We start from the raw sequence: 26,956 nt of genomic DNA on the forward strand, positions 1-26,956 counted from the left end.
GACAGCACCTGTCACCCCAGGGGAAGAAGCTGCCCTTCTGCTCCTCAGTTGGAGCTGAACAGGTGAAAAGCGTGCCTGGTGAGCTGCCCCCACACACCCCTCCAGGACACACCCCGTGGGACTTGGATAAAGAAAGTCTGTGACAACAGAAGGCTGACGGGTGGCATCAGTTTCCAGGATCATGGAGGAGCTTATGTGTATGACTACTAAACCCACACCTCCAGGGCGGGGGGGATGCTGGGAGAGAGAGGGTTAGGGAAAGGAGCAAGGAGATGGGGACCCACCTTCAGGTGGGAGGTAAATGGTACAGGGCACACAAACAGAGCCCTGGGCATCAAGGGTTTTGTTCTCAGCTTTGACCTCAGGGATGCCAACTTATACGCATCATCTCTTAGTACACACACACACACACACACATACACACACTGGCAGGAAAACAGGGTAACTCCAGTGGGTACACAGAGTCCTACTTCTAGCAGGACCACAGTGGTCTCCTCTCACTAAAGAACAGGTGACCAGCATTTCTTGAAAGCTTCCCGAATGACAGGCCCTGGATTAACACATTGATCCCTCATGGCAGCACTCTGAGTGGGTACAGCTGCTGCCCTGTCTCATAGCTTAGGATATGGTTGGTGGCCACAAAGGCTGAGCAACTTGACCAAGCTCACCTAGCTAGTATGTAGCCAGGTGTTGATCTTTAGCATTAACCACCTTCCTTTTTAATTTTTTATTATCTTTATGTATTTGATAGAGAGAACCAGATTATCGAGAGGGAAGGGGAAGATAGAGAGGAAGAGAGACAGACACCTGCAGCCCTGCTTCACCATATGTGAAGCTTTCCACTGCAGGTACGGACTTGAGAGCTGGAACCTGGGTCCTTGCGCACTGTAACACATGTGCTTAACGAGGTGCGCCACCACCTGGCCCCTTAACCACATTTCTAGTCCATGCTCCTCCGCTGAGGGGCTGATGCTCAATTTTAGTGTTCAGTCATGCAGTTAGATTGTTATTGTGGCTCTTTACTGTGAGATTAAAGGTGTCAACCTTGCCGGATTCCCCTCTCTCCTGATTCTTTAGCCCCTTGCATGTAATAGGCTCTCTTCTGAAGTGAATGAACTAATTAATCCATCTTTGCTCCTCCCCCCCCCCCCCTCCCATTACCAGAACATTGTTCAGCTCTGCCATGTGGTGGTGCTGGGTGCTGAGGATTGAACATGGGGCCTCAGAGCCTCAGGCATGAAAATCTTTTGCATAACCATTATACTATCTCCTCAGCCTCTAACCTATCTTTGAAGGAGATCTGCCCTTGACTTTCTCTGCCTGGGGCACTAGGGTTCACCTTCTGTCCCTGCCCTACCCCTGCCTTTGCCTCTGCCCAAGCCAGCATCCCAGTAACTGCTACGGTTGCCACAGTGATGGTTGGAGCATCAAAACCAGGAGCCATCCTGGGTGACCTTGTCAGCTCCCCAGGCCTGATCCTTTCCGGCCATTGGTCCTGTCACTTAGGGAATCATACCTGTCAAGCTGCAAAGTTGGACGGTGCACAGATAGACGTGTGAAAGTGGAGTGTAGTGTATGTGTATGTTAAGAGAGTGTGTGCCTGTTTGGGAGAGATTTGCCTGTAGGTGTATTGGAGAAGGCGCTAGGCCAGGGGGCACTGGGGTGATTGGGCAGTGTGACCATGAGTTTGCATGAAGGTGCTGGGAGGGGAGCCCAAGTGGAGGGTGTCAGGATGGATAACCCTCTTTTCCAAATCTAAATCCACAGCACACTGTTCAATAAGGGACTTCTTGGTCTATGCAAGACTTATAGGAACAATCTTACAGAGGTAAAATTGAATCACAGTTAGCTGAACATCTGATCAGTTCCTTCATTGGAAAGAATATATTTCTATTAAGATCTGACATGATGGGATGATGGGCGTGGGGCTGGTGAGGGGAAGCCCACCCCCCTTTCTCTCTCTCTTGGGGGGCTGGGAGGAGGCTCAAAGGTCCTGCCTCCAGGAAGCCCTTGAGCTCAGAATTTAGGGGGCTCAGAGGTACTGACCCCCAAAGGGGCATGCATTGTTGCTATCCCAGCCACCTCAACAGTGGTGCTCCTATACTGTGATGACTTGTTAAGGGTTGTAGCTCCCACTGGAATGCTCCCCCAGTACATTTTAGGAGCTTGATAATTGTTGACTAGACTAAACAAATGATGAATAGATGAAAATAGGCATCCATTTCTTCCCCACCACACAACAAAAGTCCTAACTAAAGAAAGTCCCTTATATCCAGTTACTTATGCACTTCCTTGCAATTCTGGCCTCCCTTCAACACAAGCACAGAAGGAAGGTGCCCAGGGGAGGGGGCTTTAGGAAGGGGGCAGCTGGAGTGGCATCCCTTCCATGTGACCCAATGTCAGCGTCCCCAGATCCCTGAGTGTAAGTGTGGCATGAGACCCTGCAGTCTCTGTAGTTCTAGCAGCCTTTCAGTGGTCTCAGTTAGTCCCTGCAGCAGGCTGGAAGGACAGGGCTGGAATGGGGCCTGTAGCCACCAGCCAAGTGAAGCCCCCTTACCAGCAGCACAGTGTGGCCGAGAGCAGCTGCTGTCCCAGAGTATAAAGCCAGAAGGAGAATTTATCTCCCCTCTCTTTACCCTGGTTAATCTAAGAGATGATGGAAGGAACCTCGGCTGTGTACAGAGGCCTTCAGAGTCACAGAAGAGGAGCAGGGAGCAGCCACAGTGCAGTGACTCCAGCATCCACCCACAATAGTTTGTTCCCTGTGTAGTCCCTGTCCCTCCATCTCCTTCTATACTTGCTAAGTCCTCATTTTGTTCCAGGAGTTTTTCCATGCCTGCATACACAGTAGGTCCTGGACTAACTATTCATTCAGCGTTGTTTCCTTATAACACTGATGAGGAGACAAAATATTTTCCTGGCACTGTGGAGTCTGCACATTCTGTCTACATCTCAGTGGGTTTCCTCCAGCTTCTCTGGCTTCCTCCCACCACTCATACGTGCGCAGGGTCAGTTCGCCCGTGTGTCTGATGGGTCCCAGTATGGGGGCCAGGCAGGTGACTGTCCCCACTGCAGTGCTCCCATCTCACCCAAGTGAGGCTCTGGGTTTCGTCTCTGGCACCATGTGAATGCAAAAGGAGGCTCCATGGATGGAAGACCAGTGCTTTGTTCACTCTGTGTGCACATTTTAGAGTGTGGGCTGAGGGGGCAGCTCAGCAGTACAGCACATATGTAAGACCCCGGGCCCACTCTCGGATACCCATGAATTTCTCATGATTGAGGGGTGTCCTGTGTCCTGGCTTGGTCCCCACTCTGAGCCCTGAGCTGTGGGGACAGATGTGAGTCATCTAAGACCTAGAGCTGGTTGGAAAATGAATGTTTACTAGTAAAAGCAGCTTAGGATTGTGGATTGTGGAGGTATATGCCTGTGCTAAATAAAGCTGATTGTATTTTATATCATCTCAATTAAAGTTGTAGTTCCCAAAAACAGTATCTGTGATGGTAACTGAGAATGACATATAGACATTGATATATCGACTAAATTGTAGAATAGAACAGAATAACAGAATAGAAAAATGGCCGTACAGGCAAGCACAAAGGAAACAAAACAAGGTTATGAGTCCATAAGTCTGCTCACAAAACACCACAGACCACATGGCTTATGAACACAGAACTGTACTGGCCACGGTGATGGAGGCTGGGAGGGGTAGGGGTGCTGGGATCGTCAGGTGGAGACCCTCTTAACTGAGTCAGAGGGGACACCTTCTGGCTATGGCCTCTCATGGTGGAGGAGTTGGGGGTCCGTGGAGTCGCTTTTATAAGAGACAAGTCCCATTTACTGGAGTTCCACCATCATGTCATGACCCAAGCATCTCTGAAGACCCCACTCTCATGTTGGGAGTTAGCATTTGAAACCTTGGGGAGACACGAATGTTCATACCAGAACAGTTGCTGAGTATTGTTCTTTATGGAAGGTTCTGAGCCTGAACCCAGCTCTCTCTGTTAAGAGAGAAATCAAGTCCAAGAGTTGTGTGCTGAGCCAGGAATTTTTCCCCTTGACTCAGAGGGACCAGAAGGTTGGAAAGGCTTTACATTCTTTCAGTCTACGATTCAGTGCTGTCCTTGGCCTGGTCGGTGGACTCCCCTGGACTCTAGGGCCCTCTCCATTACTCTCTTGAATGAGTATTGACAGTTCGTGAAAGGCTCACTGCACACCCCAGGCCTCAATCCCATGTCTACCTGCCCGGGCCCAGCCATACCCTTGTGCCCCTCTGTCTTGCAGGGAACACCAACAGCATCTTCGCCCTGGACTATATCAGTGGAGCACTGACACTGAATGGCCTGCTGGATCGGGAGAACCCCCTGTACAGCCACGGCTTCATCCTGACCGTGAAGGTGAGAGTGGACACTGCCATCCCAGGTCTAGAGGATGCCCATGCTGGTTGCATGCCAGCCTCTGGTGAATCCCCTCTGCTGTCTCATGTGCTGCTTCCCAGGATTGTGCCAGGGGGTCCTCTCAGGAAGGGACACTTATCAGATATGGGCCATGCCAGGGGCTTTGCCAGGCACATCACAGTCATTGTCAGCAGCTGTGGAAGACTGGGACTTTGGCCCCCGCTTTATAAATAAAGAGGCTTCTAGCGTGTGGTCATCCTGTGTTCTGTATCTTGGCCCATGATTCCAGTTTCTCGGTTGAAGCCACCTGAGATTCTCAAGTTTACCCCATGTATGGGCTTTTGTCTCATGCTCACAGCTTCCCTGGCAGTTACCTGGTTGGGAAATTGTAGTGCAGCAAGGAGAGGAGGGGAAGCTGCTAGGGTTCCCACCCCCAGAGGGTGTCGTGGAGCTACATCCCCCCAACTCATTGCAGCCACCTGCCACTCAGGGGGTGACTTTAATTAAAATCATTGACCTGCTGATCCATTCCTGGGAAACCCATCTAGGGGTATGGCTCCTGCCTGGATCACAAGGGATCCTGCCTCACTCCAGCCATTGACTGAGGGGAGGGGACTCCGGGAAGGAAGAAGCCTTCCGTCATCATGTGGAGGGTGGTGCTGTCCAGCCTGGCTCTTGATTGCTCCCCTTGACCTTGAGAGCCCTGCAGCAGCCATGGGTTGATTAGCCCTCACTCACACGGGCTCCCTCCTCTCCACCAGATGTGCATATGTTAGCCAGCTGGGGAAGGGTGTGCTGACACTGCCTGCCTGCCACTCAGGCCAGGCCCCCTCAGTTCCCCTTCACTCTCTCTCTGCCTTTTCCTCTGAAAGTGGGCAGTTCCAGTGAGGGAAAGCTGATCCCCTCGCCCAGTGCCATCAACAACTCTTTGAGTCCCTGAGCCTGGTTTTCCCATCCTTGTGTAAAATGAAAGGATGACTTTCCCAATGTGGTTGTGACTCTGAATCCCCAAGGGAACTAGTGGAGAAAGTATGTATTTATATTCCGAGCTTCTTGCCCAGAGATTGTGTCTCAGAGAATGAGGTGGGGACTAGGAATGAGAATTTTGGAGTCCAGGAACTCTGGTTTACAGACAGCCTCGCAGGTATCTGAGTCCTTTCATTCCTGGGTCTGACCTAAATCTTCACTGTGCCTAGCACAGTATTCTGCTCACAGCTAACATTCAATTCTCTTAAATACCTGCTTGCACAAAAATACTTGACCTCAGTTTCGTCATCTGCCAAACTGAGTGAAGGCTGTCTCTGTACCATTAGATGAGTCTCCAAATCAGTTTTGTCCTTCCTACCCTGCACATCCCATTGCCACTTATAGAATCCTTCTGCCTGAGTTTGAAACCTTCTCCAACTCCGTGTCCTTGAACAAGTGACTTAGCCTCTCAGAGCCTCAGTTTCCTCATGAGTAAAATGAGGATATTAAAACTAGGATCATCTCCTGGTGTGGGTGGAGTGCAGGGCCTTGCATAGAGAAAGCCCTTGGTAGATGATCACTTCTCTTGTTGTTTTGGCTACCTTCACCCCTTCCTTTCTCTGCAGGGCACTGAGCTGAATGATGACCGCACCCCCTCCGACGCCACAGTCACCACCACCTTCAACATCCTAGTTATTGACATCAATGACAATGCACCTGAGTTCAACAGCTCCGAGTACAGTGTGGCCATCACTGAGCTGGCTCAGGTTGGCTTTGCCCTGCCCCTCTTTATCCAAGTGGTGGACAAGGATGAGGTGAGTCCCCTACAATGCATGATCCACCTTGCCTGGGGTGTGCAAATATGTGTGTATGGGGGGGGGGCAGGTATCCCTGGCTTCCATGTCCTCCTCATCTGTAAGCTTGGAATAATCACATTGGTGTACACACACACACACACACACACACACACACACACACACACACACACACACAAACATGCTGCTATGTTCTTAGAATAACTTAATGTGTAGAAATCAGTATTCTGTAAAGTTCTGAACTAACTTCCCTTTGCCATGTGCACAACCCAGGTTCAAGCCTGGCCTCCACTACATCCACTCTCTCTACCTCTCTGTTTCTGTCTATCTGGAAAAGTCATCCTGCAATGACAAAGCCATATATATATATATATATATATATATATATATATATATATATATATATATATAGTACTAGTTTAGTATATATATTATAACCTAGCATGCACACACACAAAAAAATTTACAAGGCAGAGACTCTATTATATATAAGGAGACTTTGGAAGATAGTTTATTCCTGCTTTTGTTATGGTGATGACCTCACCTTTCCTTTTTTTTTTTATTAGTGATTTAATAATGATTTACAAAATTACAAGATAACAGGGATACAACTTTGCACCATTCCAGCAGAGTTCTGAATCCCCAGTCCCTCCATGGTAAGCTACAGCAGTTCTCCTAAGGTTGCAGATATAGGTTAACTATTATTTCTACAACTATCTATGTTTGTATATATTTGCCCATTTTTTTCCCATGGTCCCATCTTCTCTTCCTTTCCAGGTCACACCTACACCTATTACTACATCCAAATGTCTCTCCCTTTTTCTTTTTCTCTCTCTGGGTGCTGCTGGAGTTCAGAGCCCTCTGGTCATCTTCCCCCTATCATTTCTCTACCACTGGGAGTATGGATTAAGATTATTTTGGAGGTGTAGAAGGTGGGAATTCTGGCTTCTATAATTGTTTCTCTGCTGGAAATGGGTGTTGGCAGGTCGATCCATACCCCCAGCCTGTTTCTATCTTTCCCTAGTGGGGTAGGGCTCTGGGGAGGTGGGGTTCCAGGACGCATTGGTGAAGTCATCTTCCTAGGGAAGTCAGGATGGAATCTTGAAAGTGTCTGCAATTTGGTGGCTGAAAGGCAGCAACACATAAAGTGGGACAAAATGATTAATGAACAGGAACCAAAAAGTAGAGACAGAGCAGATGAGAACAGGTATCTTTGGGTGGGAAGAAAGTAGGAAGTTCATTTTAGGCATGTTCCTAGGGGCCCATGACTATTGTAGTTTTTGCTTGAGTTAGATAGAGCTGTTGTGGAGTTAGATAAAATTTTTGTCTGAGAAGATGGTGTCAGGGTAGAAAAAAGGGATAGAAAGGTGGATTAGGGCAGTGAGTAGCACCAGTCTTGAAAATCATTTATGAATAAAATTAACTGTTTACCTCATCCACCTGACCCAGTGCCCATATATAAATTTACATTTATATTTAGCACAGTAGCCTGTGTAACCTCTGAGTCCCTGTCAGTCTGAGCTCACAGTTCATGGTAACAGATTGGAGCATCCCAGGCTATACTCATTTCAGGACCAATCTTCCTTGAGGGGCAGGGCAGGGTAGCATGACCCAGCCTCCCTTTGGAGACTGTGGCCTCACCTTTCCCATCAGGAGAGCATAAGTGTTTTCGAGGGACATCTAGACCCAAAGGAGACTTCAGATGGGTCTGGCATGCTGCATGTCCACCCCAGGGCCCAGCTTGCCTGAGGCCAGTCTTATAGAAAGGGACATGGAGCAGAGTGAGGGAGTGCTCATGAAGGAAGGAGAATTCTCCTGTGAGCCTGTGGCTCTGGTGACTGAGACAATGGCTGGGCCTGGTGGATGGGCTTCTCTCCCTCCGCCTGCCTGCTCTCCAGACCCTTCCTCCTGCCCCATCTCCCCTGTCCACCAGTAGTCAAAGTCCTTGACCGGACCTGGATTTATTACCACTCTCCTCCTGGCCTGCTCTGCTCAGGAATTCCATTAGGTTTTCCAGCCTGAGGTCCTTCTCTGCAATCACTCCTCAAGTGGAGTTCCCACACCAGCCTTACTGCCGGCCACTTCCTCCTCAGCCTCCTGTGCCTCTCCCTCTGGCTGCTCAGCAAATCATCCTACATGTCCATCCAAGAGCCCCTCCTTTCACATCCTCCTCTCAACTGGACATGGCTTCCCTGAAGGGCTCAGGGTCACAAGAGCAAGTCAGCTCCCTGTAAGTGTGCACACACTTGTATGCACACACACATGTGTCTCCGGCTCCTATGAGTCCACACCCATCTGTCTAATAACCACAGTATGTGCTGAGGACCTACTGCTGAATGGAGCTTCTTTGGCCCCTTGAGGGATTCCAGTGAGTGCAGCCCATAATTTCTCTCCCAACGGAGAAGGTCTGCTTATGTGAATGTGGTATGTGTGCTTTAAAACATACAGACATGCATGTAGACCATTTTTTGTCATTGCTGGGGCTTCACCACTCCAGACTGAATTTTTCAGATGGAAAAAGAGACATAGAGAGAGAGAGAGAGAGGAAAGACACTACAGCGCTGATGCTTCCTCCACTGGTGGGAGTCAGCTTCAAACTGAAGTCATGTGTATGGCCATGCATGTGCACTATCCGAAAATCACTAAGGAAATATTCAAAAAGAAAACAGTGGGCACACCAGATTAAGTGCACATAGTACAAAGTGCAAGGACCTACGCAAGAATCTAGGTTTGAGCCCCTGGCTCAAACTTCGCAAACAGTGAAGCAAGTCTGCAGGTGTCTATATCTTTCTCCCTCTCTATCTTCCCTTTCCCTCTCAATTTCTATCTGTCCTACCCAATTAAAATGGGGGGGATGGCCACCAGGTGCAGTAGATTCGTAGTGCCAGCCCCAAGTTTCAGTGATAACCCTGGAGGCAAAATAAAAGTGTCATTGGACAGGCATCTAACAAGTTCTAACCCTTTATCATGTCCCTGAGGATTGTCTTGTATTCTCCTCGAGGGTAGTCATTCACTTTAGAGACTCTTGTGTGAAGTCCCATCCTTGCTTTAATAATAATGTCCAAAAGAGGAAAGACACTAGGACCAAGGTGTGGATCCAGAGGCCAGTAACTGCAGACAGTGAGGGATCCAGAGCTCAGTGGAGGGAAGGGTGGTAGGGGCCAGGAAATAGTCTATAGCAAAAAGGCATTAGGGCTAAGCCTGAGCATAGATCAGGTCAGAGCAGAGGGCTCAGCAGAGCTGGTGGGGTCAGGCAGTGACTCTCAGAAACAGAAGGAAAAACTTGCATTTTCTCAGGCACAGCCCTGGAGGGCCTTGAATGCCAAGCCAGCGGGTTTGAGCACAATCTTGCAGCCAGTTGGTACAGTGGTTCACCTGGAATCAGATGGGGTTTATGTTCAGATCCTCTTTGGCCTTGGGTGCCCCTTTCTTTCTTTCTTCCTTTCTTTCTTTCTTTTTCAATTTAATGTATATTAACACCATTCCTGCCACCATAGATCTTTGTCCCTATCCCCACCCCCACCCCCATAGTGAAGCTGAACATCTACCCTCACCCTCCACCCAGTTTTTTACTTTGGTGCAATACTCCAAACTCAGTCGAATTCTACTTTTGTGTTTCCCTTTCCGTTCTTCTTTCTCAACTTCTGTTTGAGTGGAATCATCCCATATTCATCTTTCTCTTTCTGACTCACCTCATTTAACATAATCCCTTCTAGTTCCATTCAAAATGGGTCAGAGAAGGTGGGCTTATTATTCTTAATAGCTGTGTAGTATTCTGTACCACAACAGTGCCTGTTTCTAAGCCTCACTGCGCTCAGCTGTGTAAAAAGCAACCCTAAAGTAAACCCACCAATGGCTTCTTCTGTGGCATGAAAGTAACACCAAAGCAGAAGTCTGTTTCTATTCAGACTACTTGTCAGGATGGAGGGAGGCAGCCCCTGCTCTGTGGCCACTCAAGTGCACTTGCTGCAGGTCCAGTGGTCCCTGCAGCGGGAAGGAGCTGGATAGAAGCCAAGCACCAGCTCTTCTGTGCTTTGTGGTACCAGCTGATTCTTCAGGTCCATCAGTGAGAAATAGTCATGTGCCCCCCGCTGCCCCCCCCCACCTCACTGCCAAAGGGCTGGGGAATGAGGGGTAGTGGATGTGTGTTTGCATCTGCCACACAGGATATCAACAAGTCTGTGGCGAGGAGGCCATCAGAGGATGCATGTGGAGGACTCAACACGTTGGGCGCCATTTGTTGTTAAAATTCGGAGGCTCTAGCTGGCCGGGCTAGCTTCATGGGCGGGTAACAGAGACTTGTAGACACACAGCTGGGCAGGGAAGCTGTATTTCTTTATTCAGGAACAACGATTCATAAACTAACCCAAACTAATCACCAAACAGAACTCTGCTGCCTCTTTCCCCCGAGGCAGTGCCAAGCACACTCGAACTCTGGAACTCTGGAACTCTCTCGGGGTTCCTTGGGGCGGGGACAAGCGGGCCCGCGAAAACCAGCAGGACTGAACCAATTTTCTTGGCAGAGGGAAAGCATACAACAAAGTCTGTGGCGAGGAGGCCATCAGAGGATGCATGTGGAGGACTCAGCACAGTACCTGCTGCACCCGAATGCCAACCACCTCAGCCCAGGGGACATTATCCCAAGCAGGGCTAGAGCCCCAGAGTCCTGCTCAGCAGGAGTGACTGGGGGACTTCAAGGTCACCCTGACACCTTGGGATATATCTTAGGATCCAGGCACCTGGCACCACCAGAGGCCGTTCTGTTCTTCTCTCCTGAGAACTGACTAGTGTCTGACAGCTGAGGACTGGCCTCCTCCTTAAGGGTCCTATTTCTCCAGGGCACAGTGAGATGAGAGAGAACTACAGAGGCAAAGAAGCTGCCCAGACTGAAGCCCAGACTGAATTGTCCCGAGTCCTCCACAAGGGCTGCACCCACATAACTCGGGAAGTGGCCCTCGATTGATTCCTAAATAAGAGGGAGTAATAATTGCTTTCTAAATCACTCTGCTCTTTCATATCTCCCATCTCTCTGTACTCTCCAAACTCTGTTAAGGGTTCGCATCTGGTCATGTAAATGCTCCCGGGTATAGCTGAGAGACTGAGAGACTGACCCCCACTTCGCACCTGTAAACTGTTTGCTCATATTGCGGGCAGGAACAGAAGGCAGAAAGTACTGGCACCTGAACACCCAGGTGTCTCAAATCTAGGAGAAATCAGGGAACCGTGAAGAGAAATTGGGAAGCTATTGTGAAAGAGATTTTTTTTTTAAGTGTATCATTTCTCCTGGTTTTCTTTGTGAGGAGGGGGATACATTTGTTGGGATTTGTGTCTGGGTTGAAGGTGACTCAGTTTGCTAGGTGTGGCAGAAAAATGTGTTCAGTGAGCAAATTGGAGGAAGAAAGGGAGCATGAAGAGAGGTCAGATCTTTTTATTGTGGAGTTATCATGCGATTCTCTCTGGCACTCACCGTGATTTTGCAATTATTGATTATCTGTTTCCCTGATTAGACTGAAGGATCCACAGGCAGAGGCAGCAGGGCTGCTTTTGATCACCAATGTGACTCAGTGCCTCGTACTCTGCCTGGTACCTGGGTAGGGGAAGAGGGCACTCCAGAAATGTGTGTTGGTTGTGGTAAATCATGATGAAGTCATAAACAGTAGCCCTGGGGTGACCCAGGACTTTTCCCAAACTGCTTCTCAGTACTCCTGTGCTGACCTCAAAAGCCCACTGTGGGGCAGTAGAGGGCACTGGTGGAAATCAGGGAAGCAGGAAGCAGTTCAGACTGAGTTGATAACAATTCCTAGTAAGGAGGCTAATTAGACTGGGGAGGCAGCATTGGTTATGCAAAAGACTTTTTATCAGGAAAGGTGGTCTTTATTTGCAAGGAAGAAAGACCCACAGATGTTCAGGACACCACAGACAGTGACACCAGCTTCCCAGGGAAAAGTACTTATTTTATTTTAATTTTTTTTCCTTATTGGGCAGATTAATGGCTTACAGTTGATAGTAAAATACAGTAGTTGGTACATATGTAACATTTCTTAGTTTTCCACATAACACTAACCCCCCACCTAGTTGCTTCTCTGTCGTCGTGTTCCTGGACCTGAACACTACCTCCCACCCCCACCCCAGAGCCCTTTGGTGCAGTACACCAAATTCTTCTCCAACACTCCAAGCTCTTTGTGTTTTTCCTTCTGTTCTTCTTTTTCACCTTCTGTCTATGAGCAGGATAATTCCATCTTCATCCTCTTTCTGGCTTCTCTCACTTAACATGATTCCTTCAAACTCTATCCAAGATAATGTGAAGAAGGTAAATTAAAAAAAAAAAAAAAAAAAAAACGAGGGAGTCGGGCTGTAGCGCAGTGAGTTAAGCGCAGGTGGCGCAAAGCACAAGGACCGGCATAAGGATCCCAGTTCGAACCCCGGCTCCCCACCTGCAGGGGAGTCGCTTCACAGGCGGTGAAGCAGGTCTGCAGGTGTCTATCTTTCTCTCCTCCTCTCTGTCCTCCCCTCCTCTCTCCATTTCTCTCTGTCCTATCCAACAATGACAACAACAATAATAACTACAACAATAAAACAACAAGGGCAACAAAAGGGAATAAATAAATAAAATTTTTTTAAAAACGAAGGTGAATTCACCTTTTTAATAGCTGAGTAGTATTCCATTGTGTATATATACTACAACTTAGTCAGCCACTCATCTATTGTTGAACACCTGGGTTGCTTCCAGGTTTTGGCTATTACAAACTGTGCTGCTATGAACATAGGTATACACAGATCTTTTTGGAAGGTGTGTTTGGTTCTTTAGGATCTATCCCCAGGAGAGGAATTGCAGGGTCATAGAGTGGGTCCACTTCTAGCCTTCTGAGAGTTCTCCAGACTGTTCTCCACAGAGGTTGGACCAATTGACATTCCCACCAGCAGTGCAGGAGGGTTCCTTTGTCCCCACAACCCCTCCAGCATTTGTTGTGCCTACAAGACTTTTATGCCTGAAGCCCTGAGCTCCCAACTTCAATCTCCAGCACCACTACAAGCCATAGCTGAGCAGCACTCTGCCTCTTTTTCTTCCCCTCTATTTCTCTCTCTCTTTCATAAAAAAATCATGAATTAATTTAAAAAGGTTAATCTCACTCACAGAGACTAGTCTCACAGAGACTAGTGCCAGCCTAGACCTAAGATGCTGCTCAGGTGTTGCTGAATTGCAGGCTCTTCTGGCCTATTCAAACCGCAAAGATGCTTGGAAGAGGTGCTCTTTATTTCCCAAGGACTCCCTGCTCATTGTCCAGTCTCACGGAATAATTTCTTCTTCTTTGCACAACTGATAGAAAATGCAGAGAAGCCAGCGAAAGAGGGGACTGGGTGGGCAGAAACCAACAGCAACCCATTTATACCCTATGACAGTTGAGTTACAAATAGATGGTTATAATGCAAATCACAAAAAGAAAAAAAAATCTGAAGGCAAAGCCTTGTTGTGGGAGCTCATCTCTGAGGTTCAAATTAAAGGCTGTGGCAGCTTCATTCTCCCGTGGCAGCCCAGCTGCTGGAGTTTTCTCAGCTTTTCCTCCAGAAGTCACAAGCAATAAGCAGCACACTCACCCACTTGGGTTCTCTCCAGAGCCTCATTGGACCACCCCCTTGCCTACAACATGCTCTCCGTGTCTCTTCCAGCTTGGTCAGCTTTCCCTGTCCTGAGCTCGCTAGCAGACCACCCAGTCGTCCTACCTCCCTTGCAGTCTGCCGTGGTTTTCCAGTCTGCATGGGCTTGGGGGTGCTGAGATGGGTAGAACTTTCTGTGCAGTTGTCCTAAAAACCTCACCTACTTCTCAGGTGCCAGTGGCCTGTGTTCTGTGTCCTGCCTCTGAAAGGCAGGGGGAGAGAGGCGGAGTCCAGGGGGCCACCCCTAGCGCTTGCTTGCTGCCTTGCAGGCTGGGGGGAGGGGTGATTTTGAATACGTGTGTGTGTGTGTGTGTGTGTGTGTGTGTGTGTGTGTTAGGCACACTCACTCCCAGTGGACTCAGAGCGGGAGGCTGACAGCTCCTCTACCAGCCCATCAGGACTGTGCCTGTGCATTGTGCCTTTCTTCTCAGCTGTTCGGGATCATTTGACCCACTTTCTTTTTGTCTGGTTTCTAACTGTCAGCTTCTGGGGTATTTGAAGCTGTCCTTGAAAGTATTTTTGCAGAAGAAGGGGCTTGGAATGGGGACTTGGTCCCTGTATCCCCTCAGAGAGGCTTCTACTGCTGGATTCTGGTGGTTTCTGGGAATTGATGTCTCTTGCAAAAAGACTTCATTGATTTGCCAACCCTCTGATCTTTTTTTGGGGGGGGACTATTTTGATATTTACACAGGTGAGTAAATAGGTGAGTAGGTAGGACTATGCATACATTCGTTCAGTAATAGTGATTTCATGTCTATACAGTGTGCTCACCCTAGGGGAGGCTGTGCTGAAGATGCGCTGCTTGCCCTCCCAGAGTTTATGCTGCATCCCACTGGGGAGCCAGGAGCACAGGCACCAACATGTCAAGAAGACCGGAAGCAGGGGGCGTAGGTAGCTATCTTGGAAGCAGTGCTTCTGCATGGCCTTCCAGGGAGGTGCTGTTTGAGCTGAGGTTAAGTGGTATAAAGGGAAAAGCCAGGCAGAACTGTTGAGGGAGGATATTTGAGAGCTGTTTCTTCCCTGCAAGGGCAGAGACGCCAGTTGGAAAAACAGTCTGGTATTTTTCAAGGAGCACAAAAGAGGCTCCAGTGGCTGGTGAGGGGGGAACAGGAGAGACAGCAGGAGGTCAGGCTTTGCCAGTTATGGGAAGGTGTTTTTCTGTCGCTGTGAGTCTGATGGGGAGTCAGGAAGTTGAGAAGGTTTCTGATTGTGGTGCTGCTGAAAGTGGACTACCAGGGGCAAGTTTGAGGCAGGGAAATGTAGCAAAATCTTCTCAGCAAAAGCTCCTCTGCAGTTCCTTGACCGCCCAGGTGTCTAACTTGAGGCTCTCTGCAGTTTAACATTTTACCTTTTCAGGAGTCTGTAAGAAGACAAAGCACTCCAGCTCCTTATAGTGAAACTCCAGAAGTCTGAGAGAGATCACCACTAGTATGGAGGGCACCTTGAGTCTTAGTGACAGAAGCTTTCCTGAGTTAATAGAGACTCCAGACTGTAAACTTTGGCCACAGCTTCTGCTGCCTGACCTGCCACAGCTGCCCAGGACTGGTAGTAGAGAAAGCATCCAGGTCAGGCCCCACCCCATTTTGCAGAGAACTACCTGACAAGCCATGCCACCCATGCCACCCCCAACCCCACCCCAGGCCTCACTGTCACCTAGCATTACCAGAGGGCCTGGCTAGGAAGAGGAGAGCTCTGCCTGGTGCTTCCCATTTCTCTCCTGCCCTCACCTCGGTCCACTTCTGGGCAAAGCGACCTGCTTCCCATTTCTGAAGACCTTAACCCACTCCCCCTTCCCCAGTCTGTTCATGTGATTTATTTATTTAGTCACCAGGGTTATCACTGGGGCTGTGCACCTACACAATTCCTCTGCTCCCAGCAAACTCTTTTTCTTTTAGAGGGTGACAGAGAGGAAGAGAGAGAGCAAAGAGAGAAGGGTGACACCACAGCGCTGCTCTACCATTTGTGAACTTCCCCCTTGCAGGTGCTGCCAGGGGCTTGAATCCAGGTCCTTGGGCATGGCAAAGTCACCTCCCTGCTCCAGCCCTGTGATTCTTCTCTGGTTCTGCCTGCCTTGAAGCAAAGCATCCCTTCGTGGGTTAGGAAGAGCTAGCTAGGCAGCTAGGATGGTTAAAAGCAAGTGCCTGGAAGCCAGATTGACTGGATTCAAATACTGGCTCTGCTGCTTATCATCTGTATGACCTGGGGAGGGGGTGGGGGGCTTATTTATTCTCTCAGATTCTCAGGTTTTCTTACCTGGAAAGTGGAGACTACACTAGTATAACCTCAAAGAACTGTTTTAAGGATGAAATGAATTCATATATGTATTTATTGTGCCTGGCCCATAAAATATATTTTTTAAATCTTAACTATTATTAACCCCAGTCCTATAAGAGATATTTTGTGTCCTTTTGGATTATAGATTCAGAGAGGCTAAAGGACCCTCACCCAAAGTCACATGGCCAGGACCTCATAGGACTTGACCTTCAAATCTCAATCCTACACATTTTGCATGTGCCATAGGGCTCCTCATTCTCAAAATCTAAGTGCTACCAAGTAAGTGGGTCTCCCACCTACCTCTGGGAAGGTAAGAGGGAGGTAAGGCAAGTGGGGGGGGGAGCGAGCTGCAATACAGAGGTGAATGAGGACACATCTGGCAGGAGCTAATTCCTTTTTCAGGCAGGAGAGATGACATGATTCATTTGTTTGAGAGACATAGAAAAAAAAAAAAGAATTACCCACCTCCCCAAGGAAAACAGTGCATTACCAAAGAAATCAGCAAGAGAAAACCATATTCCAGGATATTGAGTTGACTTTAGCAGTGGTGGGGATAGCAAGAATGGGAAATCACTCTTTTTCTCCTTTTAATCTTGGTCTTTCTTTTATCCATCACCCTCATTTTCCATCCCACGTGTGTTCCAGGCTCGTCAGGAAGCCACTGCCCACAGCCTTGTATTTATTTAAATCTATTTTCACATTTGTTCCTGTTAGTCAATCTGTCTGTTTGACTGCCATTTCTCTGGGCCCTCTCCCTATGCAGCCTGCAGCATTATGACCATAGCCCTAAAAAAAACCACCCCTAGACCCCCCACCACCCAGCTTCCTTTCAGTTTAGAGGTTGTTGGGTGTTTTGTTTTGTTTTGTTTTTTTGTTTTTTGTTTTTTGTGCTGCTGAGGAGATCAAACTCAGGTGATCCCTCAGTTTAGAAGTTCTTAACCAGAGGGGGCAGTGTGGAGTAAAGTCCTTGGATGGGTAAGACCTGCATCTTTATTTGTATTAATGTCTAACTGAGCTTTAGCACTCCCTTGAATTTGGAAAACAAAAACAAACCAAGTGGTGTTAGTCAGACCTGTGACTTTGGCCCCAAGGAAAATCTCAGATATTTTCCTATCACATTCCAGGTGTCACAGGATCTCAAAATATCATTTATACTCATCCCTATTTTGATATTTAAGCATAGATGAAATTCCCTGCCTGCTGTCATGTTGATGGATTAAGAGGAACGTCATTCTACTACAACACTTGTTAAAGTACTTGAATAACTCACTGTGTTTGGAAAGAGCTGGTTAGCTTTGCAGGCCAGTGTGTTTTACTTCATGTAATTAAAAATATTATTCTGATTTCACCAGGCTGGTAAAGGAGTCCGTGGTGTGAAAAAAAGATGGCAGGTTCTTCCTATTCCCTGTCCTCATAGCCAGCCTTGAGCCCATCTTCTCCTGAGGGTGTTGGCTGTGAGGCTGGCACCCCCCCCCCCCCCCCCGGCTTCTCAATGCTGGCATCTTGAGCTGCATACTCAGGCGGTATGAGGAGGGGTGCAGGGGGGAGCAGGGAAGTTGTTTGTGTCAGAGTCATTGAGAGTCCACTTTCCAGCTCTGGGCCCTCCCTCCAGACCACCATTCCACTGGGCCTCCTAAATCCTTTCCTCAGGGCCTGCTTTGCAGTAGAGACCCAGATGTCCATCCCTGCTACCCCAGGGCTTGGTCCCAACTGCCCCCTGAACTCTCCCTCCCTGCTAATGTGACCCAGGGCACAAGACTCCCTTTTCCTGTCTCCCAAAGTGACCAAATCCCGAAGCAGTGAAGAGAGGTGTGTGTGGAGGGGTGGGAGGGAAGTGCGCAGGGAGAGGACGGACCCAGCTGCCAGCATCACATGGAGGCAGATGGAAGATTTTGCAGCCTCCGTGGATGGAGAGTTATCCAATACCTCCAGGCCCCTCTTTCCTTCCATTCAGGAGATAACTGGGACAGTGTTAGAAATCACTCACCTCCCACTGCTTATCTCCCAGGGTATGTAAATAGAATGACAGGTGAATAGAATGCCTCTACCACCCAATACCTCCGTGATTTCATGAATGAAATAAGCTGAGAGGAGTTAGGAAGTGAGGACTCTGGTCCAGGGAACAGCCAAGGAAAGGCAAGTGGAAGAGTGGAAGCCAGTGATGGCTCACCCACCTCCATCCCCTCTACCCCTGACCCCCAGGCCAGGGTGACTATCCCAGCTAGTCCTTTTTCTAGATAGTTCTCTGGTGGTTGTGGGGGAAGGGGGAGGTTAGCTTCCACTCAGAACATCCCTATCACGGCTTGTCCCTGGACTCTGCGGTGCCTGGGTGCACATTTGTCACCCCAACACACTGCACTCTCCCTGGCAGAAGACCTCTTCATAAGATCTCTGCTGAGCCACAGCTCAGTCCACCTTCCTGGGCTCCTTCCCCAAGATGGAGCCTCTCCAGTTGACTTCAAAGGAAAGCCTTTCTGGAAGAGAAGCCAGGGAAGCAGGGCGGCCCCATCTGTGCTTTTTCCCATTAATTTCTCCCCAGTTACCTTCGCTGAGGCTCTTATTACAACAGTGATGATTATTAGGATTTTTCTGTGCCTGGTTGCATCCCGTGCTGTGATTCCTCCCAGCGCGCTAAGCTCCTACCTCCCTGAGGACCAGAGAGTGTCCTCCCCATGATTCAGACACATTTAGTGTCCTCCCCATGATTCAGACAGATTTAGTCTCCGCTATAAATCTAATTAGCATGCCATTTTTACACCAGCCCCCCCCCCCCCCGCCAAAGCCCTGGTGAGGGTGTGAAGTGGACAGCAGTGTTCCCCCTGCCCATTTCCTCACTCTGCCCCACTGCAGTGCCTGCAGGTCAAGCCCTGAATCCCCTCCAGCTGCTGAAGCTGGGTTTTCTTACTGGATGTAGGGAAACTATACCCTGTTCATTGCATTTTCCTGGTGGTCTCTTAGCCTTGCCCACCACCACCCAGCAGTGCTGGCACAGAAGGAAAGTAGTGGAAATCATTTCATCCTTGGAACCACACTTCATAAAAAAATAAATAAATAAAAATGCCTGGTCTTCTAAAAGACCCCCACTGGGATCAGAAGCCTGACTAACAGACGTCCCCTCTCATCTGCCTCTTGGCTATTCTGTGCATATCAAGATGCCTCCCCCCTCACCATATGGGTCCAGATTCACCCTGGAGTGGGGTTCCTTCCCACAGCCCCTTGGACACCTCCCTTCCATCCTCCTATGGGGCTCTGACAGCAGTAGGCTCTGTGCCTTGTTTAACCCTCTGGAAGAGTCAGGCCAGGAGTTGTGCCCTAGTGTCTCACCCCATCACCACGGCCATGGGCTGAGAAAGATCCTAATCAGTAAGCAGCCCTGCTGGGCATCTGTGGGGATGGCAGGATGCTGCCAACACAGTGAAGGGAACTTTCCACTGAGCAGGTGCCCATCCCTGTGATCCTGGGCTGCTGCTGGTTCTGCCCCTGGAAGGGGGGAGCAGTGCAGGGATGGAGCAGGTGCAGGACAGCAGGAACTTTGTGGCAGTGCAAGGCTGTCACCCTCCTTTCTTCCTCCCCAGGCCTAGTTTCTCCATGGGTTACCCACTGCATTTGAGAAGGAATTGAGAGTGAGAAAGGATTCGCAGAGTGGAAATTGTTCCAGCCACCGCTCTGTGCATCTCAGCTGGGGAGATAGCATAATGGTTCTGCAAAAGACTTTCATGCCTGAGGTCCCAGGTTCAGTCCTCACTACCACCATAAGCCAAAGTTGAGCAGTGCTCTACTATATTCTCTCTCACTGAAAAATAAGAACATATTAAATAATTATAATTTTATTAAAAAATGGGTGTGTGCGGAGCAAAGAGGAGAGGTTGGAGCTGGGCACCCCGGTGCTCACACACACATGGAGAGGTTAGGACAAACTGGCAAAGACACTGAAAAGGACCCACGACTGTGGGAGGAGGAGGACCAAAAAGGAGCATTGAAGGACAGGAGAGTGATGGGGGTGGTTCACTTAGTAGGAATAGGAGCAGAACTCAGAAGAGGGAGGAGGCAGCTGCTCTTAACATCCATCAGTAGCTGCCAATTAGTATATGTGTCTGTGTTTACTTTTCTCTTTCTAGGGTAATGACTCTTAATTGCCTTCATTAGAGAGCGTCCAAATCCACTAACATTTACAGAACAGCCCTACCAGCCTACCAGGTGGTTTTTACTTTTTCTTTTTTTTTTTTCACTAGGCCCTCTTCTATCTGCCCTCATGCACCCTCAGACAGTTCACCCCTTAGATCAGGAGTGGGGCATGTCTGACCCAAGAAATCATTTGGCAAGATCCTGCCAAGGCAGCTGCGAGTGGGACTTGAAAAATCAATAAATCCAGGGTTTTGTTTTTGTTTTTGTCTCCAGGGTTATTGCTGGAGCTTGGTGCCAGCACTACAAATTTACTGCTTCTGGTGGCCATTTTCTCTATTTTTATTGAATAGAAAGACAGAATTGAGAGAGGGGGGAGAGAGAAAGATAGACACCTTCAGACTTGCTTCACCATTCATGACGTGTCCCTCCCTGCAGATGGGGAGCAAGGGTCTCAACCCCAGATCCTTACGCGGGTCCTTGCATACTATATGCACTTAAGCTGGTGTGCCACTGCCTGCACCCCCCGCCCTTTTTTTCACAGCAACACTAAGTACTGTGTTTTTTTTTTTCCTTTTTAAGTTGGTAATGTTGTATGACCCATGAACGATGCTATAAATATCCAAATGGCCCTTGGCAGAGAAAAGTTTCCCTATCCCTGCTTAGAGGATGCAGGACTTCCTCCCCAACTATGCAGATGTGGGCAGATGTGCTGACTGGACTTACAGGGACAGGACAGTGTTTAAGTCAGCAGACTTTAAAGGTAAATTGAGAATCAGTGGGTCTCAGAGGTGCCTGTAGAGCAGAACCGCCCATCTCAAAAGCTGTGCTGCACCCAGAGTGGCCTTCACAAGAAGACACTGTTTCAGGGACAGGCTGTCCATCAGTGATCTGCGGTCCTGAACCAGGAGTGACTGTAAAGGGAGAGCACAAGGGACTGTTATAGGGTGAGGAAACTGTCTCTGTCCTGCTCATGAAGGGAGTAAAATGAACTTGTGCTCCTGTTAAAATTCATGAAACTCTGGATGTCAATTTCATTGCAAGTTAATTTCTTTAGAATTATAAATGACTCAAACCTTCTCCACTTACCCACCCCTAAAAGATGAAGTCAGAAGTACAGCTGGTGGAATTTTAGACTCAGAGAGCACCACTCTTCTCACCACTGTCATTTAACTCCACAAATATGCTCATGCATGCCCTCCTCTGAAGCTGGAAAGGTCTGCTAGAGGGCTAGAATATCCCTGTGAGTTTGAACCTAATTAATTCAGTGGGCAGTTGGGAGCCATTGACTGTTCTTGAGCAGAAACAATATCCTCCAAGCTGTGCTTTGGGTTGATTAATTAGGACACAAAGAGAACAAGGACAGTGACTAAAGGTGGTAGAAGACAGAATGGATGGGCAGGAAGTGGATGAGGTATCGATGGGAGAGCAAAGGCTGGGATTAGGCCAGCTTTTGTCATCCCAGAAATCGAATGGCAGAAGCTCAAAAGGCCAGATGAAGGGAAAGATGGGGCTGCCACCATCTACCACCACTCTGGAGGGCATCCGCCAGGCCTTCCTGGTCTCGTCTACACTTCACTGTATTTGCTCACCTCAGTGCCTTCCTCACACCCTTCCTTGTCTGCTGTCTCAGTCCTCTACTGCAACTTCTTCTACCTCTGCATCATCAAAGTCCTCAAGGGGAAGAAGCTCAGCTTGCCGGCCTAGCCCTGGTTCCCCGCTCAGACAGAGCAGGGTGACTGGCTCCAGCCTTCCTGCCCAGGAAGGCTTTCTGTCTGTTTCTGTTAGTTTCTCCCTGAATCCGATTTCTTTTTCCCCTTCCTTTCCATCTTTTCTCCTGCCTCTCTCTTTGATTGTTTTTTTTTCTCCTCATACCTACATTTTCACCAATGATCACACATACATGGCCCATTCATTCCGTTGTCCACCCAGCCACTGTGACTGTGTGACTAGCACACAGGTGCTTGGGGCTGTGTGGGATGTGTCAGGTAGTATGGGCAGCTGTGTAGGGGTCTAACCTGCGGGGTGGTGGAAAGACACATAGAGCCGCCATCAGGTGTGGTCACCCATCTGCCTAGTGTTGTGTCCCAGCCCTGGACCTATTGTTTAGGGCCTGTGCTCTCAGGTTAGGGAACCCCAAGCTGGGCAGCTCCACTTGGCAGAGAACTTGAAGAGGAAGGCAGATGAAAATGCTACATTTCCTTTTAGTTCGCAGGACCCTAGGAGCCCCAGGTCGATGACCCCAAATAGTCCTGAGCTCTGCCTTCCAGCCTTCCTGAGGCAGTGGGAGGCCTCCTTGGAAGGTAGCACCGAGTCAGTTGAGGTCACAGAGCATGTGGACTCCGGGCTTCTCTCCTTCTAGGTGCCTTCTCCAGCGCTCTCAGGCCCCCTCTCTGTCACCCAGATGTGTGAGGAAGATGGACTCGCTCTTAGAGAGGCAGAGGAATATAAAGTAGTGTGATGAGCAGCAGGCAGTGTCCCCTCCTGATTTCCATAAGGCGTTTAGATTTCTCTGCCTTACCACACATTTCTCTCTCTGTGGGAACAGGGAAATAGTTTTAGCATGGTAAATAGAGCCAGGCAGCCACAGCGTGCAGGGCCTAGCTCCCGGCTCTGCTCCATAGACACCCCCCCCTCCTTTAGCAAAGTTCATCTCCTTCTGTCATAGGCCTGCCCTCCATGCCAAGGGATCTCCCCAGGATGGGGTCCAATAGGGACGAATGGGCCAGTATGGGGCTTAGAACAAAAGAGGATGCACACCCATTTTTCTGCCTTCCAGACTCTGCCAGCAGAGTGGGGCTGGGGGTGAGGATTTAAAACCAGGTTTGAGGGTGAAGCCCAAGATCACAGATGCTGACCAGTGTAGCAGACCTGAAAATTAGAAATGTGACCAGGTGTACTGAGAGGTGTGTCCAGGTTGCAAGGCAGAGCTAAGAGGAATGAATTACTAAGCTTGACACCTAAGGCATGTGCTTTCCAGAGTTCTGTGCACCCCCAGGGGGGATATTCTGGCCCGGTTGAGATCTTGAGGTGGGGTAGAGTGGGAGGTGAAGCATGCTGTCTTGGAATTAAGATCTTGAGCTATATGGTAGTATACTAGTTGAGCTTACACATTACCATGCACAAGGACCCAGGTTCAAGCCTCCAGTCTCCATCTACAGGGGAGAATCTTCATGAATGGTGAAGCAGTATTGCAGGTGTCTTTACTTCTCTCTCCCTTCTTAATTTCTCTCTGTCCTATCAAAAGAAAGGGAAGGAGGGAGGGAGAAAGAGAGAAGAAAATGGCTATCAGGAATGGTGGGTTCATCATGCAGGCATCAAGCCCCAGTGATAACCCTGGTGACGATTTGAAAAAAAAAAAAAAAAAAAAAAAAGCTTGGGTTTTATAAATCCTTTGTGGCCCTCCATTCCTCCACGAATGAGTCACTTGTGCCAAGCCCTCCTGGCCAGTTCTCCAAAAGTCACTTGATGCCACTAAGTATTGACTACACTGACTGTTCTGGTCCTGAAAGCTTAGCTCTGAACAGTGACTCTGGAGGAAAGGAACAGACCCAGAATTAGAATCTCACCTGTTAGAACTATTTGCTTGAGACATAGAAATGATGTGAGGGTGATGGGTTCTAACATGGGAGATGAGCATAATTAGTCCTGCTATATCTGGTGACACACATCACCCCTCAAATGGGACAAACAAAATGCAGAGGTCACCAGGGCTGAGCAAGAATTGCTGACCAGCTGTGTACCATTGTCACTGGCAGAGTAAGAGCCCTAGCTATGTGCTGCATGGGACTTTGGACCCCTAGAGCCAGAGCAGCCTCTGGAGACCACCTCCCAGACACCAGGAACTGTTGATAAATGCTGAGGGCCCTGTGTTTACCACATTTGATACATGGCCCAAACCCCTAGACAGTGGTGCCTGCTGACCCCTAGTGGGCTCTCAGACATACCTCACAGAGCTGCTCTTACCCAGGGCTGCCCTAGTTGTAGCACTTTAAGCCCTAGATGTTGGGAACCTTCTCACTCACAGGTAAACTGGGACAGCTGGTCACCTTGAAGCCATGTCCCATCAGATCACGTCCCAAGCTCAGGGAAGAGAAATGTGAGATTCTGAGCCAGACAAGCCTAGAGTGCAGGAAAGAAAGATGCAGCCAGCTGTTCTAGGTCCCTGGGGTCAGGATGGCCCCTGTGCCTGGGAACAGGGTAGGTTGGGGACCAAAGGAGCAGTGGGTGTCAGGTATAGCTGGGCTCTGGAAGCTGGAGTTTCCCATGGGCTGCTAGGGTGGTGGGCTGCAGATGAAGACAGAATTTGAGAGCACCTGCTCCTCACTTCCCTCAGTGCAGGTACTCCATGTACATCCTAAGTCAGTGCTCAGAAGAGCCGAGCTGGATGCAGGGCTGAAGACAGAGCACAGCTCCCAGGGGGAGGGAGTGAGTGTGTGCACCTGCAGGTGAGAAGCACCTACTTGCTTACCTCGGGTCCTGATCTATGGACGAGCAATACACACATCCGTCCGGACAATGCAATTGACAGCTCTCAAACATTCTTTCCCCCCAAAGTGCCAGCTGCCAATCGGATTGAATTAGATTTCACAGGGGGGTTTGCAATACATGGAATTCACCAGCAAATTACTCTTAAAGAGGGAAAATCAATCATTTGGAGCAGAGATAAGCTGAAGGCAAGGCAGCCTCGGATTGATCCCGTCTGTGCAGGCGTGTGTGGAATTCAACAGATAACCTGGGGGAGAGGAGGGAGAGTGGAAGCCTGGTACAGAGAGAGCCAGGGGGGAGGGGAGGGGAGGAGGAAGAGATGGAGGTAAAAGGTAAAAGAGGGAGGGAGGGAGGGAAGGAGGGAGGGAGGGAGGCACAGAAAAGATAATGGTGAGAGGAGGAAAGAAGAAAGAGAAGAGGTTAGAAGATGATGGTTAGAAAGAAGTGAAGCAATGAAGGAAGGGAACAAGGAAACGATGGAGAGACCAGAAGGAAAGGCCCAGGGGAAAGAGGAGTAATGGAAGATATTTGGTCATACAGCTCAAGGACCCCATCCACAGAGCAGCTTGGCTGAGGGAAGAGGAACTGAGGCTGAGGCTGACATAAGGTTGCCCTTCACCTGGTGTGGGCCTGACAGGTGGTCTTCTCCCAGTATAGGGAAACTGAGGTTTTCAGCCAGACAAGCCTTTGGTGTGGCTGAGGAAGAGCATGAGGAGAAGGTGGCCCCTTCACATGAGGAATAATCTGTCCTTCCAGATTTGGAAGCCTGGACAGTCCCTGGGGTGGGGGGGGGGTGGGCAGAGTAAGGGGAAAGAGACAGAGGTCACTGCAGGGCTTCTCCCTCCTGCCCTGTGGACACTGTTATCAAGTAAGCGTGGGACAACTGGCTGCCCAGGGAGGCGACAGGGACCGAGAAATGAGGCCTCCTTCAGTGTAAGATGCGACAAGAAGAAGCAGTAAGCTGAGTTGAGGGAGGTGAGGAGAGGCCTTCCTCCTGCCAAGGTTCACTTTGGTGCATTTGATTGGGACTAATTAATGGAACAGCTGGACAAAGGAGTGACAAAGAGCACATCTTGGGTGTACTTTGATTTTCTGCCACTCAGTCAATATCATGGATAAGACCAACAGCACAGTGGGGAACGATGGGAAAGCTGTGGCCTGTCCCTCACCCCTGTGTACAGCCAAGCCTTTGCCCTGCCCTGCCTGCCTCCCAAAGCTAATGATCAGCCCCTCCCAAGGGGTGCCTCCTCTTCTCCTTCCCTTCTAGAACAAGCATAACAGTTTTCCTTTACTGAATGCTCACAGCATCCCAGGCAGCTAACCAAGATTTTTCAGTCCACCCACAATGGTCCCGTTAGCTAGGATTCCTTCTTCCCATTCTGCAGATGAAGAAGTTGAGACTCCAAGGAGTACAGTCGTTGGTGCAGAAGCCACACAGCTGGGAAGGGGTCAGGGCTGGGAGGTGCCCGAATCTGGAGTCAGATCTAACTCCAAAGAATGCTGTAAGTGGGATCAGGCAGTGGCACATCTGGTTAAGCACACACTTTACAGTACACAAGGATACAGGTTCGAGACCCTGGTTCCCACCTACAGGAAGAAATTTCCATGAGTGGTGAAGCATTGCCTCAAGTGTCTATCTGTCTCTCTCCCTTTCTCCCCCACCCCTCTCAATTTCTCTCTGTCTCTATCCAATAATAATAATAATTGTTGGTAAAAGTTTGGGGGCTCCAGCTGGCCGGGCTAGCGCTGCGATGGTAGAGAGAGACTCGAGGACACACGGCTGGGCTGAGAAGCTGCAGTTTAATCTTTATTCACGAACGGGCAAATCACCACACCATGTGTTTCCCTATCCTTTCTCTCCCCTGCTGCTGCTGGGACTCTGCACGTCCTTAGCATAGGGGGCGGGGAGAAAGAGGGGCGCGAAACTAGCAAGGACCAAACCATTTATCTCAGAGGTAGGGGGAAGGGGACTAAACCAACACGAAGAATACCAACAAATAATAATAGTAATAACATTGCTGGGAGCCCATGGCTCCACACCCTGGATGCAGTAGACTCAAAGCTCTTCCCTGGCGTGGGAGCTGTGGACAGGGTTTCTGTGAGGCTGGCACTGACTCTGGGGCCCATCTCTGTTAGCATCCGTCAAGGCTATCCCACTAGCCCACAGAGCTCCCTGGGTACTGTGTGAGGCCCTTGTCTTGTGTTTTACTCACAACATATATGGTTCTACGACCCCAACG

General features: G+C 49.2%; 1 protein-coding gene across 1 annotated transcript in view; it reads left to right on the forward strand.

The window, feature by feature from the left end:
- CDH23 (cadherin related 23) overlaps positions 1 to 26,956 on the forward strand; it is a 505,784-nt gene that overhangs the window by 266,785 nt on the left and 212,043 nt on the right. The window contains exons 10-11 of the mRNA XM_060201959.1: positions 4,283 to 4,395; positions 5,988 to 6,176. Coding sequence (XP_060057942.1) covers positions 4,283 to 4,395; positions 5,988 to 6,176 — 302 coding nt within the window. The remainder of the gene's footprint in view (positions 1 to 4,282; positions 4,396 to 5,987; positions 6,177 to 26,956) is intronic.

This window comes from Erinaceus europaeus, chromosome 1 (genome assembly GCF_950295315.1).
Source record: "Erinaceus europaeus chromosome 1, mEriEur2.1, whole genome shotgun sequence".
NCBI lineage: Eukaryota > Metazoa > Chordata > Mammalia > Eulipotyphla > Erinaceidae > Erinaceus > Erinaceus europaeus.